This window comes from Pholis gunnellus (assembly GCF_910591455.1).
Source record: "Pholis gunnellus genome assembly, chromosome: 4".
NCBI lineage: Eukaryota > Metazoa > Chordata > Actinopteri > Perciformes > Pholidae > Pholis > Pholis gunnellus.
The window spans coordinates 26,866,879-26,885,528 of NC_136530.1; the positions used below are offsets into that span (position 1 = coordinate 26,866,879).

General features: G+C 41.0%; 1 protein-coding gene across 1 annotated transcript; it reads left to right on the plus strand.

The window, feature by feature from the left end:
- The first annotated feature begins 446 nt into the window (after window positions 1–446).
- Window positions 447–15,423, plus strand: thop1 (thimet oligopeptidase 1). Its single transcript, XM_079157306.1, has 14 exons — window positions 447–518; window positions 2,810–3,016; window positions 6,774–6,922; window positions 8,058–8,165; window positions 8,435–8,537; window positions 8,618–8,775; window positions 9,731–9,866; window positions 10,534–10,676; window positions 11,104–11,327; window positions 11,861–12,062; window positions 12,260–12,446; window positions 12,562–12,690; window positions 13,586–13,722; window positions 15,132–15,423. Exons 1-14 carry the CDS (start codon window positions 506–508, stop codon window positions 15,291–15,293), a joined length of 2,058 nt encoding a protein of 685 aa, XP_079013432.1. The 5' UTR covers window positions 447–505; the 3' UTR covers window positions 15,294–15,423.
- Window positions 15,424–18,650: the final 3,227 nt, after the last annotated feature.

The following is an 18,650-nucleotide window of genomic DNA, read 5'->3' on the forward strand; positions in this document are numbered from 1 at the left end:
GCATTGTGGTACATTTATGGCAACATATAATCAGTGGTGGTTTGGGCTACTTCATATTTCTATTCAACTACATTTTGGAGGCAAACACAGATTCTGATTAGTAATACAAAATACAATAAAAAAATAAACTATGATGTAATATTATAGATTTTATTGACTTTAAGACTTTATTGATCCCCAGGGAAGAGGATTTCACATGCTAACTGTCAGAATATGCAGAAAATAAACCCAACTCAACATTAATGCAAGGTACATGTTAATTATATATATACGAACAATTATATATTACTTTAACTGAAGAAAACAAATTGAACACGTATGCCACCACTTCATATAATACAATATAATACATTTTGCTGCGAGAAATACTCCTCGTGTTGGTTTTTATTTTGAAACGTGTGACCAGAAGTTTACTTCTTCTTCTGTAGCGTCCATATCGTCCCGCACACAGCTGTCTGACAGTTAACCACACGGACCTAGCAAACCTTCATTCAATACCTGAAATATGGGGTCGACAGGTGAGTAATGTGCTGATGTTTTTAACGTGACTGAATCTTTTTAATGTAAAAGCGTCCCTATGGCCGCCATGTTTGTTCGCTGACTGTCTCTGTGATCGTTTAGATTTATTTAGCTTTGATCACTGAGTCTGTCTGAGCTAGTTTTAGCGCTAGCGTTAGCTAGCTTAGCTGCTGAGCTGTAACGTTAGACCTGTACCAGTCAACTGATTAAAAATCACTAGAAGCATTCATTTTGCTTTCCGTTTAGTATAAAGCTACCAAAATAAACGACTTGAGTTGTAATGGTGCAGTTCTGCATTGATTGTCTCTCTTGTTTGTGTAACGTTAGCATGTTAGCTCACTCTGCTTATTCACTGAGCTATCTAACTGTTCAGCAATTTCAGACTGGCAGCGTAGATTGCAGATGGATCGAAAAAATATTTTTTGTCCTAAATATTTGCAATAAGCAATGCCCCAAACTCCATTTAAAAACCTGTGAGTTCAAAGTTAAGGCTGTCTGTTGCTAAAATACATCACATTATTTAACAAAACTGAATACCTTATCCCAATTGACATATTATGCCTATGAATTCGGAATACTACTAAAATAATCCACCAAACAACATCTTTTTTGTATTATCGTTTTGGTGTAAAAGCAGACTAGGATTAGCAGGAAACTGGTGTAAAAGAGGAATTCAGAATAAATGAGGTTAATTGCCAAAGTCTGTTCTCACATACAAGGCATTTTTCTTTGTGTTCTGTTGCATAACATAGATAAAATAAAAATTAAATAATAACAATAGAAATAGGTAGTAAAAATTATTAAAAATATGTACAATATATCTATAATAGATTATAATATTGGTGTCTATTGTGATAACTTTACATGTAAAACAGAATGAAAAGTGACCTCAGTGTTTGCATTTTGATGAGTAACATTTAAATGAACAGATATTTTTGATTACATTTGTGCGATGACTCCAGTATGTAAATGAAATGGGCGCAAAGCCAAGTGATATTGTGTTCTTGAGATGTGTATAATATCTGAAGATGTAGGAATGTGGAGTTACAGTGTTAGAGCAAAGGTGTTACACTCATCTTCACTCTGATCAGCATCAGCATCACGTCGCCCTCAAAGGGCCGGCTGTAAATGTAACTACTCCTAACATATTGGTAAATAACTGTCTCTGCATTTGATTATTGTTTATTCAAGTGTTAAAATATTGTACATGCAGTTATATAAATGTAAAAATATATTTAAGCACATTTCTGTTATTATAACTTAAATCCTTTTAATTTAGGGTTAAGAAACCCACATTACTCTATCAAACTTTAGAGAAAATAGCAAAGACAAATATCAAACACAAGTTATTACAATAACTTTGTTCAAAGCTTAAAATCCTTTCAAGGGTGCGTTTACTTTGCACAATCCCACGTGAAGTATTTCATGTGTTGTAAAGCCACGTTTAATTAAAGTCTTCAATGTACTCACAATACATTTATATGTTAAACGTAGAGTAACCAGCCAAAGAGCTGCTTCTATGACTGTGTTTAAGTATCTCATCATTATGACTTTCTATCTCAGAATCATGATTTTCTATCTCAGAATTTCGACTATAGGGATATTTTTATTATCAAGTCTAACTTTTAATTTATTTATTTATTTATTTTGCTGGCGCTTTTTGCAGGCCATATAAAATGACGTGGCGGGCCGGATTCGGGCCGCGGGCCTTGAGTTTGAGACCCCTGGTGTAGAGCAACACACACAGTTTAATTTGTGACACTGATTCCACGATGTAGATGTGATTCATCAGTGTCGTCTAACTGTTGCAGGGAATGCAGTAAAATTCATGCTTCATTTACTTTCATTAATTCCCTGAAAATAATCATTCAGGGAAAATTACATTTCTAAAATGTTGTAGATTAAAGTACCCAACATATAAAATAATTCAAATGATTTTCACCTAAACCAACTGTGGCATAAACATGCTGCCTTTGTGTTAATGTCAAATAATATTCCAATGATATACATCATAAGTAAACACTGTGAAACATTCTGTCCTTTTAATAATGATACCTGAAGTACATTTAGTAATACTTTTGTTATTTTACTAAATAAAGTTTTACTTGTTAGTATTAGTTGCATCCGACACAAAATTCAAAATGAGCTGCACTATAAATGAACACAGCAGTAACATCCTGCTTTTGAGTGCATGAGTAATAATAATGTAATGATATAATAGTAAGAATAAAGAATTGTAAGTCTGACTAGTTCTTCCATCACTGACCTGTCCTTTTGTTTCCTGTCCCAGGTGAGGTGGTGTTTGCCAGCGTGGTGCCGGTCTGCGCAGAGAACCGGCTACGTTGGGACCTGAACCCCGAGCAGATCCAGCAGCTCTCCAACGAGCTCATCGCCAGCACCAAGACGGTGTACGACGCCGTCGGAGCGCTGGACCTCGACAGCGTCACCTTCGAGAACACGCTGAAGGCCCTCGCTGGCGTGGAGGTCGAGTACACCGGTCAGTGTCCACCAATCAGCAGCCTTTCTCTTCTGATGCTGTCGCTCATCGGTTCTGATGATGATCATTGTTTTTTCATAGCCAGGAAGTGAAAGTTATTTTGAGTTGAGTTCAATAGATATACGGTGTCAAACACAAGTGAAACCAACTGGTTACTATACATATCTTCATTTTCTGTATTTATGGTCTTATAGTTACATTGTACGGTACATTAAAAACCTCTGCACTAGTGCTGGGCGGTGTACCGGTTTCAATTTCCCATATGAATTTTCCACATACCGGCGCACAGCCAGAACATTGCTGACAGTCTTCAACAGGCAGCTAAAGATGAATGTTCGCCACCGAAAACAATAGCTGTGGAGCTAGTTATCTTATCTGTATTGAGACGGATCCCTAGTCATGGTCATAACTTTATAACTTTATAACAATTAACAACCCACAACTAACGCTCTTTAACAGAGCAAAACACCACAACACAACAGTCTGTGACACATAAACAATTTGTAACACTAATAATTGTACATTTATAAACTTTCACCGCCGAACTGCATGCTGGGTACAGCTCACTCGCCTGCTAGCACAACAGTCTGCTAACAGCTGGGAGAGGCTCCGTCCTCCAGTAACGTTACATTACAGAACAGCGATGCAGGATAAACATAGACAGACCGGAGATGCACCGATAGAGTTTGACACATATGCAACGCTGATTACGTGTAATATGTGTGGTATTTGTTATAAATGTACGTTGGTACATTACGTTGGTACGTAGAGGGTGATACAAAGCTGTACTTGGAGGGGCTTAGGACCCAGGGGAATGTAGGTGAAGGAAGGTTCACCGCTCGTCACGATCCTGTAGAACAGATTCTCAACTGGTGGGTCGTCGCGGACCCGTTTTCAGTGGGTCGCGGGCCTTTGCCTTAAAGCAGCGGAGTTATTCACGCTCCTTTCCAGCATTTACGGCACTTGTTCAGCGGCGCAGGAAAAACACAGGCCAATGCGTTGTAAATCACGTCACGTGATGCAGTTTAGCCAATCAGATTATGGTATTTTGATACGTTTCCTTACTCCAGTGAGATGTACCCACACCGTGACACAGGGAGGAGAGACAATGAAAGACATCATAGGGCAGATCTCATTAGAATCCATATGTGAAATTTAAATATCTGTGGTCGATTTTACCAATTTAAATTGCTATAAAGACTGCATTCCCAAACCAGTGCTGTGAAAACATTGAGATGAAAGTATTTCTTTTTTCCACACACTTGAACTCATGGTGAGGTGTATGAGTTCGAACAGAATTCCCCCGATATACATCTTTGGTCATACCGCCCAGCACTACTCTGCACACATACATGAACATACAAGGTGTAATAACAACAAATATAATATAAAAGTAAATTAATAAATATAAACTTCTGAAATGTTATTTTAAAGTCGAGAGCTTTCACATATACTTGCACTGCTGACATAACAATACTCTCCTTTTACATTGAGAGGTGACAGTTTCAACAATCTCTATACAAAATAAAATATATCTATATATACCCTATAAGCTAACATGAACTACAAGTTGTGCACATTATTTTACATTTAGAAGTTGCAGATGTGAGAGAGAATCCCTCACAGTCCATGTTAAGTTTATTTGATGTAAATTCAGGTTGTTTTGCTGTGACAGTTCGGAGCAGCGACTGGTCTTGGCGGTGTGTTCAAAGACCCTCTGATATCTGAGACTTCGTTATCTACTGCTGTTTTTCTTAAATGTAATTCAGAAGATAAACAAACATGTAGGCAATGTACATTTGATGCATCAAAAATGTTTCAGCTAAATCTCAGATGTTGGAGCGCAACGAAGTCGTTTATAATAATAGAACAACACAACAAAGATCAAAATGTGTCACGGAAAACTAAACTGTGGTTGGTGTTCAGTGACTGAAGCTGACAATAATGAAATGACTAAAGCGTGCTAATTTTTAAAACGCTGTTTACGTGTGAAATGATCACAATACGTTAAACAGCAGCAAATGGCTAAATCTCCTCTTTTCAGTTGATCATTTTTGTCCTTGAACATGTTCAACATGAGGCCGGCGTTTTCAGATTCATCCACTCTGACCCTACAGCCAAAGATAATCAACAAACAGCTGGTCAATGTAGTTTTTATCAAACAATCTGGAGCTAATAGTGTATTTATTGGGGACTATTTTCAGCGGCGGATTAATCCACATCTGGTGCTCTAGTGACTATTTGTGGCAGCAGAACGGTGTGTGTGGGAATAAAATAAACTACAGTGTGTCTGTTCCTGGTGATGACGGACTATAATAGAGCTTTATGACAGACGATGAATTTAAATCGGGCTTTGCTACACACACACACACACACCATACTTGTCAGTAGATACATTCTTTGTTGGTTTGAGTCTGAACATGAAGAGAAATATAGAAGATCAGAGTTATAGTTAAATATTGCTTTATACCGGCAACATTAACGTCACTGGCTAGCAGAGATTTAAAACAGTTATCATTCATTCCGATATTTCTGCGGCTCGTACCGTCGACACGCGATGAACCTGAATGTAAAGCGGTCACGAACACAGCACGAACCTGAGCGCAAAGTCGGGGGGCCGGTCGTCCATTGTGAGCTCTGCACCGAAGGTCTGAGTCGGCAGAATCGGTGTGTGATGGTAAAGGCTCGTCAGCAATTGGCAGAGAAAGCAGCTGAACCAGCTGCCGCTGCGACAATAGAGACGGAGAGTTTTGTGTGGAGGCAGCTGAAAACCTGAAAACACCTCCAACGTGCTGCTGCTGCTGCAGGAGGGAACACTGAAGCTACTCCTGCTCCCTCGTGTTATCTTCACTTCATACAAAAGAGTTTCAAGATGAATTAACGAGAGCAAGTCACAGGGAACATTGTCATGGTTGCCTATTTCAACCCAAAAAATAAATGATTAAAGTCTAAATTAACAGAATACTTTTGCAAAATTAAGTCAAACGCTGAATTGAAATGACAAGATACATAAAACTACGAGATGCTGAGACAAAGTTACTAGATACTGAGACAAAATGAGGAACTGAGGAGTTGTCATTATGTGTAAACTCATATTCATGGACTACTTTATTGTCTTTGTACAAGCCCTGTAGAGAAAGAAGTCAAGAATTAAATGCAATATAGAGAAACAAAGGTTGAATATCCTGTAAAATATTGACTCAAATCAAATATTTTAAGATGTCCAGTTTCTAAAACATCCAAAAACAAATTGTTTGGCTTTGTAAAATGCGTTGATGTGTAAATTGTGCTTTATCAGTGAACAGTTTGTGACAGTTTTGTCTGAAAAGCAACGTTCCAAAGCGAGTTCCAAAATCAGGTGCACAACGAGCACAGGCCGCGAGTATTAACTAAGCTTCACTCAAAATGTCGAGATACTGACACTAATAATATTTAATTCCTTTTAGTTATTTGTCGATGAAGAATAAAAATGAACCGCTTAGAACTTCAATGAAGTGGAGAAATTTAGCTTGTAAAGTTTTGAATCCAACATTTTGTTGTGTGTGTGGCTGTTTATCAGAATCAATGAGCATCTAAAGCAGACATCACTTTGGATCTGGTTACTGTGATGGGAATGGTTTCACACTTTAAAGAGTAAATCAAAGATGTTAAATGCTCAGTCCATTATTGAAGAATGAAATAGATAGATCCTGTAAAATGAGCAGGAAATCCACTAAAGTGACTGTGATGCTGTTGTCTCTCACCTCACCCATCTCAGTCCAGAGGAACATGTTGGACTTCCCGCAGCACGTCTCTTCCAGTAAGGAGGTCCGAACGGCGAGCACCGACGCCGACAAGCGTCTGTCGGAGTTCGACGTGGAGATGAGCATGAGGGAGGACGTCTACCTGAGGATCGTCGCCCTGGAGGTGAGCTGACGGAGAGATGAGTGTTGATAGCTGTCTTCCTTTTTTTCTTTTCTTTTACCAACAGAGTGAATTTTTCACAAACTCCCTGAATGTGAAAAGAAATGAAACACCTGCAAGTATACTCGGAGGTAAACTCACAACTGAATTGACTCTACATTCTGGTCACAGTGGCACTAAAAGAGCAACACGTTTGTTATGGGAAACCTAAAGGACATACTGGATGTGCTAATTTGGTGTCATTTGGAGATTGTGGCACCAAAATATTATCATTAAATATTCAAAAAACAGCGTCACGATTTGCAGACAATTTGGACAATACCGGAGAAAACAAAACTGGTGTTGCGCCTCGTCTCGAGGTGGCCGAGACGCAACGTGAACTAGCCCCGTCTTCCAAAGCTCCCAGCAGCCTCTGAGGCAGATTGCTGAATATGGTGACGGCTGAATTTATTCACAGTTTGAGATGAAACCCACATGGAGCTTGATTTAGGGTGGGCAAAGGCCAAGAAAAATATCTAAGCGGGAGGAAAACAAATATAACCTAATGATCTCAAACAAACCAAATAATAAGTAACCAAAATACATGACGGCTCATCCCCATTACCTCCAGAAATCAGCGTGACAAAGAGTACATGTGATGAAGGTGGTTTGGCCGATTGGGAGACGAGGGAAATGAGTGTTCTTGGCTCCTCACATAGCCGGCGTTCATCCGAAGGGAGCCAGTCACCTGCTGGAGCCAGTAGCTGGCCAACCAATCGTCTCTTTCTCCGGGCACACACGAACGCTTTCACACTGATGGAAAGAAACACATCTGCAGCGATATACGACCACAGTTGTAACACTGGATATATACGCTACACCAAATGTGATGTCATTCAACATAATACTGAATCTTAGGTACGCGTTTGAACCAAACGTGGCGTGGCCGGTCCTGGTCCCATCCGGGGCTGGTGAGCCTAAATTGTTTGGACAATCTTGATGTAGAAAAAGCAGACACTAGCGGTGGTACCTCCATTTCCTTTTGAATCCAGGATCTGCAGCCTCTCTGATGACATTTGGACCCATTTCAGTTCTTCTCTTGCTTTCCAAAGGTTTCCTGTTAACATGTCTTTTTCTTCTTTTGTCTTTGCGTCTACAGAAGAAGGTGGATGGCGGCAGCCTCACTGCAGAGTCCAAGCGTTACATGGAGCGACTGATGAAGCTGGGGAAGAGGAACGGCCTCCACCTGCCCAAAGAGAGACAAGAGGTGGCTGATGCTTCCTTATAATTGCTCTTTATGCATGCTGGGAGACTTCACTGAGAAACATCTCAGTTGTTATTGACACTTTTGGGGGGATATTTTTTGAAAATTGAATGGACGGTTAAGAGAAATCACAGAGTCCGATGAAGTGTTTTCAGATAGGAGTGAGCTCTATGGATAAAATCACTGTACATGTCATATTTCTTTTATGATATGGTGTGTTTTTAAACTCTCCATGTAGTATCAGATCTAAGTATTTGACTCTGCTGTAACAGGAGATCAAGACCATCAAGAAGAAGCTGAGCAACCTGTGTATCGACTTCAACAAGAACCTGAACGAGGACACGACCAGTCTGTCCTTCACCAGAGACGAGCTGGGTGAGTCCCGAACCCCTCGGACCGTCCCACCCGGTCTCCCTCTCTCCGTGTGTTAACACATGTGGTGGTTTGGCTTTCAGGCGGCCTCCCCGAGGACTTCCTGAGCTCCCTAGAGAAGGATGGAGAGACGCTGAAGGTCACTCTGAAGTATCCTCATTACTTCCCCACCATGAAGAAATGCTTCGTCCCAGAGACCCGCCAGAAGCTGGAGGAGGCCTTCAACTCCCGCTGCAAGGAGGTGAGCCAGGAAGTAAACAGACGTCCGTCACCAGCTCCACTCTGAGAGGGCTAGGTGTTCAGATCATTTGAGAGGCGGTTAGTGCAGGTTTCACGTCCCACATCATGATAATCTTGAGCGGAGAAAGTTTGCCTTTAGAGCAGAGCTGATCACCAGAAGAGTTTGAGTTATTTAAAGGTCAGTGTTTGGATTTATTTTCACAGTGAAGACTCGGAGGATAAACATGTGAATTTAAAGAAAAACTTAAATCTATATCTTTTTTAAAAACGTTTGCTTCTATACTTTAATCACCGTCATTGGTAACTTCATGCTGTGTCTGATGTTGGTATGTTGTGAAAGAGGGGAATTTAAACAGCTTGGTGAGGGTTTTATAGATTACATGTTTATGCATTTTCTGACGAGAACGAGACTGCTTTTTCTTGTTTTTCTTGTGTAGAATAAAGAGACTACAACTGCATTTCGTTGTGCAACCACGTGTTGTACAATGACAATAAATTAACCTTTTAACCTTTTGAATTACAAAATTAAACTCTATAAATAGTCAATTTCAGATTCTGAAATGTGAGAACTCGGCTACTATTTCTCATCGTACATTTTAAACTGTCGGTCGAACACAAAAAGCAGTTTGAAGTCGTCTGGAAAACTAAAGAGGGGCAAGTTTCTCTATTTGAAACCGAAACTATCTAATGAAAATAGTTGTTGGCGAAGTTCCTCAAAGAAGCTGTTTGTATATTCCCAGCTAGGTTGAATAATGTTTTCCGTTAAAAACTAATTCCAGTTTACAGCAACATATTTTGGTAGTTTTGTCCACTTTTTCTATCAGTTGTAACAACATTGTACTCAACAAGTTCACCTGGTAACGCGGTGACATCACTGAGTCTGACAGGTGGACAGACCCGAGCAGTAAACTGGAACTATCCATTAAAAGGCTTCCCCTCCCCGCATGTGCTTTCAGGAGAACTCGGCCATCCTGAAGGAGCTGGTGGAGCTCCGGGCTCAGAAAAGCTCCATGCTGGGCTTCACCACACACGCCGACTTCGTCCTGGAGATGAACATGGCCAAGTCTGGGAAGAAGGTGGCGGGCTTCCTGGGTGAGTGTCTTTACGGCCTCTGAAGTTACACCTGCATGCTCCGATAACTGCAGAGAAACGTGTGTGTGGAAACAAGGCGCCTAAGGGAGGTAACGCAAAGAATCAATTCAGCATCGTATCAAGGATCAAACATTAATGAGAAGCACTCAACTACAAGAGAAATGGGGGAATAAGAATATGGAAGTTGATTGAAGGTGATTTGCCGAACACCCACTGAGCTCAGACATGGGCGCAGTTCTCAATTCAATATCAGATTTCTTTTGTTACCCTGAAGATGAAAAGTAAACGGGTACAAAGACGTCCGAAATGTCGAAGAGAAATTAGATCATTTGACGTCCGTCTGTGTTTTAGGAAAAGGTTTGTAAAGTGCTACTGTAAATTCTGTGATGGGAAGTGACAGATGTTTGGTAAGAATAATGTTTGTAGGAGGTAAAAAAGCCAAAGTTAGCGCCACCGACAAAGAACCAACGGCTAAAAACTTAAGACTACATGAAGCATATCTGGGGAAAAAGAGTCCAATGCTGAGTGGAAGGTTCAAACAAAGAAAATCTTCCTCTCTATACAGTCATGAGATTTAGACACATGGGCTTAGTCGGTGTGCTCTGTGATTCTGTGATGCGTCACCTGCAGAAGAAAACATCTCTCTGACTTGGTTGTGTGGTTTCAGAGGAGCTGGCTCGTAAGCTGAAGCCTCTGGGCGATGAAGAGCGCTCGGTCATCCTCAAGCTGAAGGAGAAGGAGTGCCAGAAGAGGAGTCTGCCCTTCAACGGAGAGCTGCACGCCTGGGACACCCGCTACTTCATGACCCAGGTAAGAGCTGCTGCTACAGGGACCTTCACATAGATCAGCTATTGTGAAGTAAGACGAGATGGAGCTGCAGCGACGAAGAGGTCTTCCTCCAAAAAGACAAATTAATGCTAAACTCTATTAAATTATTTTTGATTGATATTTATAGATCTACAGAACACAGCACTCTTATTTCCAATATGTTTGTACTGATTTCATTTAATTTTTTTTTTAGAAAGATTCTAATTCTATAAGTTTGAAGGACAAAGAAAAAAATGTAGTTATTTAATTAAATTATTATATATCTTTTAAATTAATCAATTAATTTCCTCTTCATCTTCTCCCTCTTCCTTGTCCTCCTCCCCTACTAACCTTTGACTTTTTCCTCCTCTTTTTCTTCTCCCTGCTCCTCCTTCCTTTGTCTCTTTCCTCCTCCCCCTCCTCCTCTCAGGTGGAGGAGACTCAGTACGCAGTGGATCAGAACCTGTTGAAGGAATACTTCCCCATGGAGGTGGTGACTCGGGGCCTGTTGGACATCTACCAGGAGCTGCTGGGTCTGTCCTTTGAGCTGGTGGACGGAGCCTCCGTGTGGCACCCGGACGTCACTCTGTACTGTGTGAAGGACCGCAGCAGTGGTCAGATGGTCGGCCAGTTCTACCTGGACCTCTTCCCCAGGTGAGGACAGGGCGGCACACGGCTCCTATTCATTTAGGGTGGATATTTAGATGCGGGTCTCCAGGTGTCATCCTCTTCCTCTTTCTCTTCCTGTACTTCCCCTCTAACCACTTACTTCCTCCTCCTTCCTCTTCTTTCTTCTTCCTCTCCTCCTGGTCTGCCTCTCGAATCCCTTCCCACTCCCTCCTCTTCCTCTTCTCCCCTCTAACCTCTTTCTTCCTACCATCCTCCTCCTTCTCTTCCTTTTCTCCACCTACCTACTTTCCTCCTCCTCAATCTCCTACTTCTTTTCCTCTTCTCCCTCTCAAACCTCTTCCCCCTACCTCCCTCCCTCCCTCCCTTATAGTCCACCTCCTTTGCCCCTCTTTGTCTTTTTCCTCCTCCACCATTTCCCTCCCTCCCTCATCCAACTTCCTTCTCCTCCTCTTTGTCTTATTACTCCTCTGCTGCTTTTTCCTCCTCCTCCTCCTAAATGTGTAGATGTGAGTGTCTAGCTGTCCTCAGTGTCTCCTCTCACACCTGTCCCCCTGTAGGGAGGGGAAGTACGGCCACGCCGCCTGCTTCGGCCTGCAGCCCGGCTGTCTGCTGCCCGACGGCACCCGTCAGATGTCGGTGGCGGCCATGGTGGCCAACTTCAGCAAGCCGACGGCTGACGCTCCGTCGCTCCTGCAGCACGACGAGGTGGAGACGTACTTCCACGAGTTCGGACACGTCATGCACCAGCTCTGCGCCGAGGTACCACAATGTCAACCCCTCACTTGTAGTTACTGTTGCTAGTCAGGCCGTCTGAGAGGACCACTCTATATGACTGAATGGTCTTTCATGCTTTTATTTTGTAGAAAGTCCTCTTTACTAATAGATGTTATTTATTAACGATCCGGCAGTCAGTGCACTTCCTGTGAGCTGGTTCCTGAGTGTGCATGTGCTTGCAGGCGGACTACGCCATGTTCAGCGGGACTCACGTGGAGCGGGACTTTGTGGAGGCTCCGTCTCAGATGTTGGAGAACTGGGTCTGGGAGAGGGAGCCCCTGCAGAGAATGTCCAAGCACTACAAGACCGGCAACGCCATCCCAGAGGATCTGCTCGACAAACTCATCAAGTCCCGCCTCGCCAACACCGGTGGGTACTGCACAGGAAGTAGTACCTTCGTACCGGTTCTACCACCACTCAGTCTCGATAGCTGTGTTTAACGTTGAGATACTAGCGGTTAACGTTGACTGTGACTCTCCCGCAGGTCTGTTTAACTTGAGGCAGATCGTTCTGGCTAAAGTGGACCAGGCTTTGCACACCAGGAACGGACTGGACGCCGCAGAGGAGTACGGACGCCTCTGTCAGGAAGTCCTGGGAATCCCTGCCTCATCAGGTCACTTTTGAAATGCTTTAGATACTGTACATTCTTCTTCTTCAACAAAAAACACAGCCGGGCTTCCTTTTTCTCTCTGGTGATTGTGACGATGCTCCCAAATATCAGTATCATTCCTCAACTGATGATTGAGTATTGCTGTTTTTGGTTGCAGCTCTACTCTGAAGCACAATGGCGTTTATGCTCAACGTGCTGTTCGTTGCATTATTCTTTGAAACGCCAGAGGGCGTACAAACACAATGTACTGGGAAGAAGCAATAAGACTACTTTATTCTATAGTTATACAAGCCCATTAAAGAAAGAAGTCAAGAATTAAATGCATTATAAACAAACAAAGGTTTAATGTCCTGCAAAATATTTACTCAAATGTTGTTTCTAAAGCATTTAAAAGCAAATTGTCCATCTTTGTAAAATCCTTCAACATGTAAATAGTTCTTTTATCGGCGAACTATTTGTGACAGTCACGCCTGAAAAGCCTCCATGATGAGTTAATTAATTAATTAAGTACTTTTCTGGTGAGTGCACCTCCCGCTGGCTTCACTGCAGCGAGTAGAAACGAAGCTTGTGGCCCTTCAGGCTGGAGTCCATCTCATCAGACAGAAAGGGGCTCCACCTAGTGGCCCGCTTTAGAACTACAATATAACTACAACCAGTTCAGTGAAGCTGCACTGACATTTTGATCTGGAAGTTTATATTCCAGCAGAAATGAAGGTAGTATGTTTCCCCTACCATTGTATTGGGGGAGCAGCTGTGTGACCTGTGGGAAATAAATCCTGCTGATGAAACAGTTTCTACAGGAAGTAATTTTGGAGGGCAAATGAACGCCTCCAAACGTCAGCCTCACTGCATCCTGGTTTCCATCCTCTGATCTCGCTGACCTTTGACCTCTCTGCAGGAACCAACATGCCGGCGACCTTCGGGCACCTGGCCGGCGGTTACGATGCTCAGTACTACGGTTACCTGTGGAGCGAGGTCTTCTCCATGGACATGTTCTTCGCTCGCTTCAAACAGGAGGGAATCATGAACCCGAAGGTCAGCTAAGGAGAAAAATGAAAAATAATGTTGAGAATAATCAGCGGGTGAAATGTTATGATGGGTAGGAAAATATCAGCTGATTTCTCATAAACAAACTGATGGAATCTGACTGAATTATAACAAGTAACTAAAGGCAGCGCTGGATAGTGACTAAGTACATTTACTCAAGTATTGTACCCGAGTACAAACTTTGAGGTTTATTTGAGTATTTCCATATTCTACTACTACTTAATACTTCTACTCCACTACATCTCAGATGGACATTTTACAGCACTACATGTTTCTAACAGCTTTAGTTACTTTGCAGATATATAGAATATATAATGCAACATATAATCAATAAATAAATGATTATTATTATTATAGGTTAAGATAAAAATGTATTGATCCGCAGGGCTACCCAGCAGGATATAAAGTAAAGAAGTTGACCTTTAACAGCTGCAACATTAAAGTAATAAACCGTTATTCTGAAATTGGTCACGCTGCATAATGAGTACTTTTACTTTTAGTAGTTTAAGTATATTTTGATACTAATACTTTTTTACTTTTACTTTTGTACTTTTAACTTTAATATGCAAGTACATTTTGAATGCAGGACTTTTAGGTGTAACAGAGGTATAATATCAGAGTACTTCTTCCACCACAAGACGGTGGACGTGACGTTATTGATCACAGGTCTAGTTAGAGCAGCCGGTGTTCATAAAATGAAAGTGTTGACAGTCGTGTATTAGAACAGGAATCAGGACAGCTGAGGGGAAAATGATCTTTTCAGACACTGTCTCCAAATGTCAAACGGTTTGACATGTCAGTGAGACTGGAGTGATAATCCAGGTTTGAGATGATTAATTTCTCTCTCAACGCTTCTTCATCCACCATCTACTCTGATGCTTTGTCTTCTCCACGACATCGCAGCAGATATTAACATAGAAACAAAACTTAATATTTCTTGTATGTAATGACACGACTCTAAAACATTCTGTCATTCAGTGTTTTCTCATTTTAGACTGTCAAGATGTTGGTGGAAACTAATTGATTGCGTTACATGCAGAGCATTTCCCCTAAAATAGAGAGATATGTTATAATCTTTTCAAAATGTTTGAATTCAAACATTTATAATGTAGATTTTGTTATTATAGTGTTTATTGGGACAAGATAAGATAAAAGTATATTTATTGTGCAGCAGTGCATAGAATGAAAGAGTGCAAAAAAGCCAATATATAAACAATACAGGTTATTGATAAGATATTTAGGAAAACCCTCTCAGATGTTTCAGATGGATATCGGTGTTTAGCCTAGCTTAGCACAAAGACTAGAAGCAGGGGGAAACTGTTAGCCTAAAGATACAGAGGCACTTCAAAGCAGATTTTGACTGACTGTGAATCGCTGTCTCCTGATTGGTCCTCCAGGTGGGTCTGGACTACAGGAAGTTCATCCTGGGACCCGGCGGCTCCGAGGACGCCTCCGAGATGCTGAGGAAGTTCCTCGGGAGGGAACCGAAACAGGAAGCGTTCCTGCTGAGTAAAGGACTGACGGTGGAGCAGGACGCCAGTACGCCGTGTCCCTGCTGACCAATCACATCAGCCGTCTCTACCACCCCGCCCCTCCTGCAGTGACAAAGGACTGAGGTTTTCTAGAAAAAAAAAAAGTCAAATTATGCCCGACGTAGGGGCAAAAATTAGCATAAATAAAAAATGATTTGAGGTGAAGTCGTCTTCTGTGTCTGAATCAGTGCTATTGCATGAAAACATTTAGTGACAGTTAAACGTTTGTGCCTGACCCGAAAATGATCCAAACCTGATGCGGACTGGCTGGTTTTGCTTTCATGCTAAAATGAAAGTCTGTAAAATGTCCTTGATTGGATGCTATTCATAAGCCGATCCACTAGTCCGTTCTTTGTATTTCTGACACTGAGTCGCTGCTCAGTGAGTGTTTGCTGTTATTCATTTTCAACAGAAGCCTCAGACCTTCAGTGAAAAAAACAAATCAATCATAACTGATAGGTATTCAAAGATCAGGTCACAAGTGCACAATACGTCATATTATATCATGATATATAATATAATAATTCCTATCTGCGGCCAAATGATTCACCAAACTACTGAAATTTGAAAGATTAACTCAAGGTATTGTATATATTTAAAGTTTTGGTTAAAAAAAATCCTAAATAGGCAAAGTGATGCTCTATTTGTCTTGGGGCCCTCCCGCCTCCACTACACCAATGTCTCAACTAGGGCTGATCAAAGAGATGCACACTAAACACAAAACAAGGTTAGTCTAAAGATATCAACCCTTCTGTCAGTTGGTTGCAGCAGATTAGTTGTTGTTTTCTTGTTGAATTTACTTTCTTTTTTTTCCACACAAGTGAAATATTTCAGAATATTTCTTTTGTAATATTCAGGGTTTGTCACAACCATAATAAAACCAACCATAAGGCAAAAACCATAATAAACACTGAGGCATTTGCAAGGTCAATTTATATCTGTGTGCAATATACAGCCCTCCACCAGAGGCACCATGCCATTAAGAAGACTTCTACAGATCCCTACACACACACAGACATGTCACTTTCTGAGCAAAACACTTCTGTGTGGGGACTTCAATGCACCAATAGGTTCAGGACCTGACTGTATAAACCGCACAGGAAATAAACAAGAATTCAGACCGTCACACACACACGATTGGCCAGTTTGTGTTCGAGGGGCGGGACATAGCGAAGGGTCAATTCTGTGAAGGCAGCCGTGTAGATTGTGCTCTCCAACAGCTAGATATGAGACTAACATCGAACGCTAACCAATTAAAAGCCTCTTTAGCATAAGTGTGTTGGACTGCAGTTCCTCTAACGTCCAGGAAATAAATCACAAGCTGGAATACACACTATTTTGGAAAAAGCATTGAAATAACCTGACTTGGGAGAGACATTAAACACTGAAGGCATCATTCCTGACGATGCCTTCAGGAATGAAGGCATCAAAGGTATCAAAGTGCATATTAAAAACTAAAAGTCTGTTTGTTTTTTGTACAAAAGTTCAGCTCTTAGGAAATCATTTCACCTCACTAATTAAGAAGATATTAGAGCTGTTTGTGTGACAGGTGTGGCACCCTCTTACCATGTGGTGGGTGCTGGTTCGTCCTCTTTGCACAAATAAGGATTTCCTGCTCCCAGTATGTGAAGATGGTGAGCCTCAGACCGTCCACAGAGGCATCAGCAGGGGACAGCGGCGGCATCTTCCGGCTGATGTAACGTCCTCAGAGAGCTGCGGGTCAACAGCTCTGCTTGGAAAAAAAAAAACAGCCTGAAGGTAAAACTCCAGAACAAACCGATTCACAGGATGAAGAGGTGTCAACATCGTCAAAAACAACTCTTCATCTGCTGCTTCTGTTTGGGATCAGACTGCTGTGGCCTCAACAAATTGAAGGGAAGATGAGGGAATATGCTAAAAAAAATAGAATACAGTGATTGTCCCTCTTATAAAATATTATCTATAATAATATATAACGTATTGAATTCTTATTTTCCATGCCCTTCTTTCTACCAACCTGCCACCTGGAATGTTAGCTAGCCATAGATTAGTTGCTAGCATCTAGCTAGCTAGTGCTAACTCACAAAAATAGATGTTTTTGAAAAAGGATAAGACCTGAAGAGCAGACACAAGTGCACAGACCCACACAATGTTGCTGAATGTTGAGAAACTAAACTGACAAACAATTCTTATGATGGAAAAAACTAAATATTGAATCTAATTGAATGATTACATTTTTAAAGTAGACATAATCATTATTGCATTAATAAATGTAAGAAGTTCAGAAGTTTTATTTGATTACAATTTTATCTTTTTTACATTTGCCGTAGTATTGTAAATAGGTTTTTAATGACATCTTGGGGGCCCCGGCCATAAGCTAATGCTGTTTGAGGGGCCTCGGCATGGCAAAGTTTGGGAACCCCTGAATAGAGTGCTGCAGGAATGTGTCCTAAAATGTTTTTATGTGTTTTTGGTTAGATGCCGGAAATAAAGTTTGTGGTTAACACAAGCTTAAGATATTTTAATGTATTTTAATCTTTTAAGTATCTTTAAAAAGTCGGTTGCAAACAAGTGGCTTAATGAGACTACAAAACGTCATTAAGCTGACTAGTTTGCTTCACAGCCACGTTGTGTTTAAACTCGCACTCATGTGACCGTAGTGTAGTTTGTTTACGGCCTGAGGTTTTTGCCTCTGCTGAGAGCAGTCACACAATCATAATCATAAAGTGGTATTCATTTGTGAACATGATCTCGCTAAACAAAACATGTGCGTATCCTAAACTTGCGTTTGCCAGTTATTTCCTGCAATAATCCAAAATCCAACGGAAAAGTCCCGTTGGATTTTTGCAGAGGGAACCTGTGCAATGCTAACTACCACAAAACATGAGAAATGATAACAACTGAATAACATTTTTTTAAGGCATCCTTGTTAGGCCTATAACACATTTAACACACAAATAAGTAACTGATTTATATGTATTAAAAGAATAATAAATGTTTTGTTTGTGTTTAGAATTCGCCCAATAATATGATAATTAACGATTATATCTTTTGGAATTATAGGATAATAATTAAAGTAAAATGTGTTTGCCACTTAACTGTAAGTTTTAACCCAAGTTACCTAAATATTCCTCTGAATCTTTCCGAAACTTCATGGTACATCCACAGTTACAGTTATATGATAACAATTAGTTTTGTTCATACACTTTCCCTAGAACACTTATTGAGTTAATAGTTAAAATAAGAATAATTATTCATAGCTTGAAAAGGCAAATGTTTTTTTAAGTGTACCATATTTGAGTGTTAATTGATGAAAAAACTCACCTGATGTTCAAGGTGTTTGTGCATCACATGATATCAGAGGTTTGTAACTGCAAAAGCTTCAGGTGCAGCAGATGTCCTCCA

Excerpts from the sequence above, each read along its gene's own strand:
- thop1 (XM_079157306.1), top strand. Across the intron at positions 6,923-8,057 it reads TGAGGATCGTCGCCCTGGAG|AAGAAGGTGGATGGCGGCAG; the intron begins GTGAGCTGACGG and ends TTGCGTCTACAG. Across the intron at positions 12,691-13,585 it reads GGGAATCCCTGCCTCATCAG|GAACCAACATGCCGGCGACC; the intron begins GTCACTTTTGAA and ends ACCTCTCTGCAG.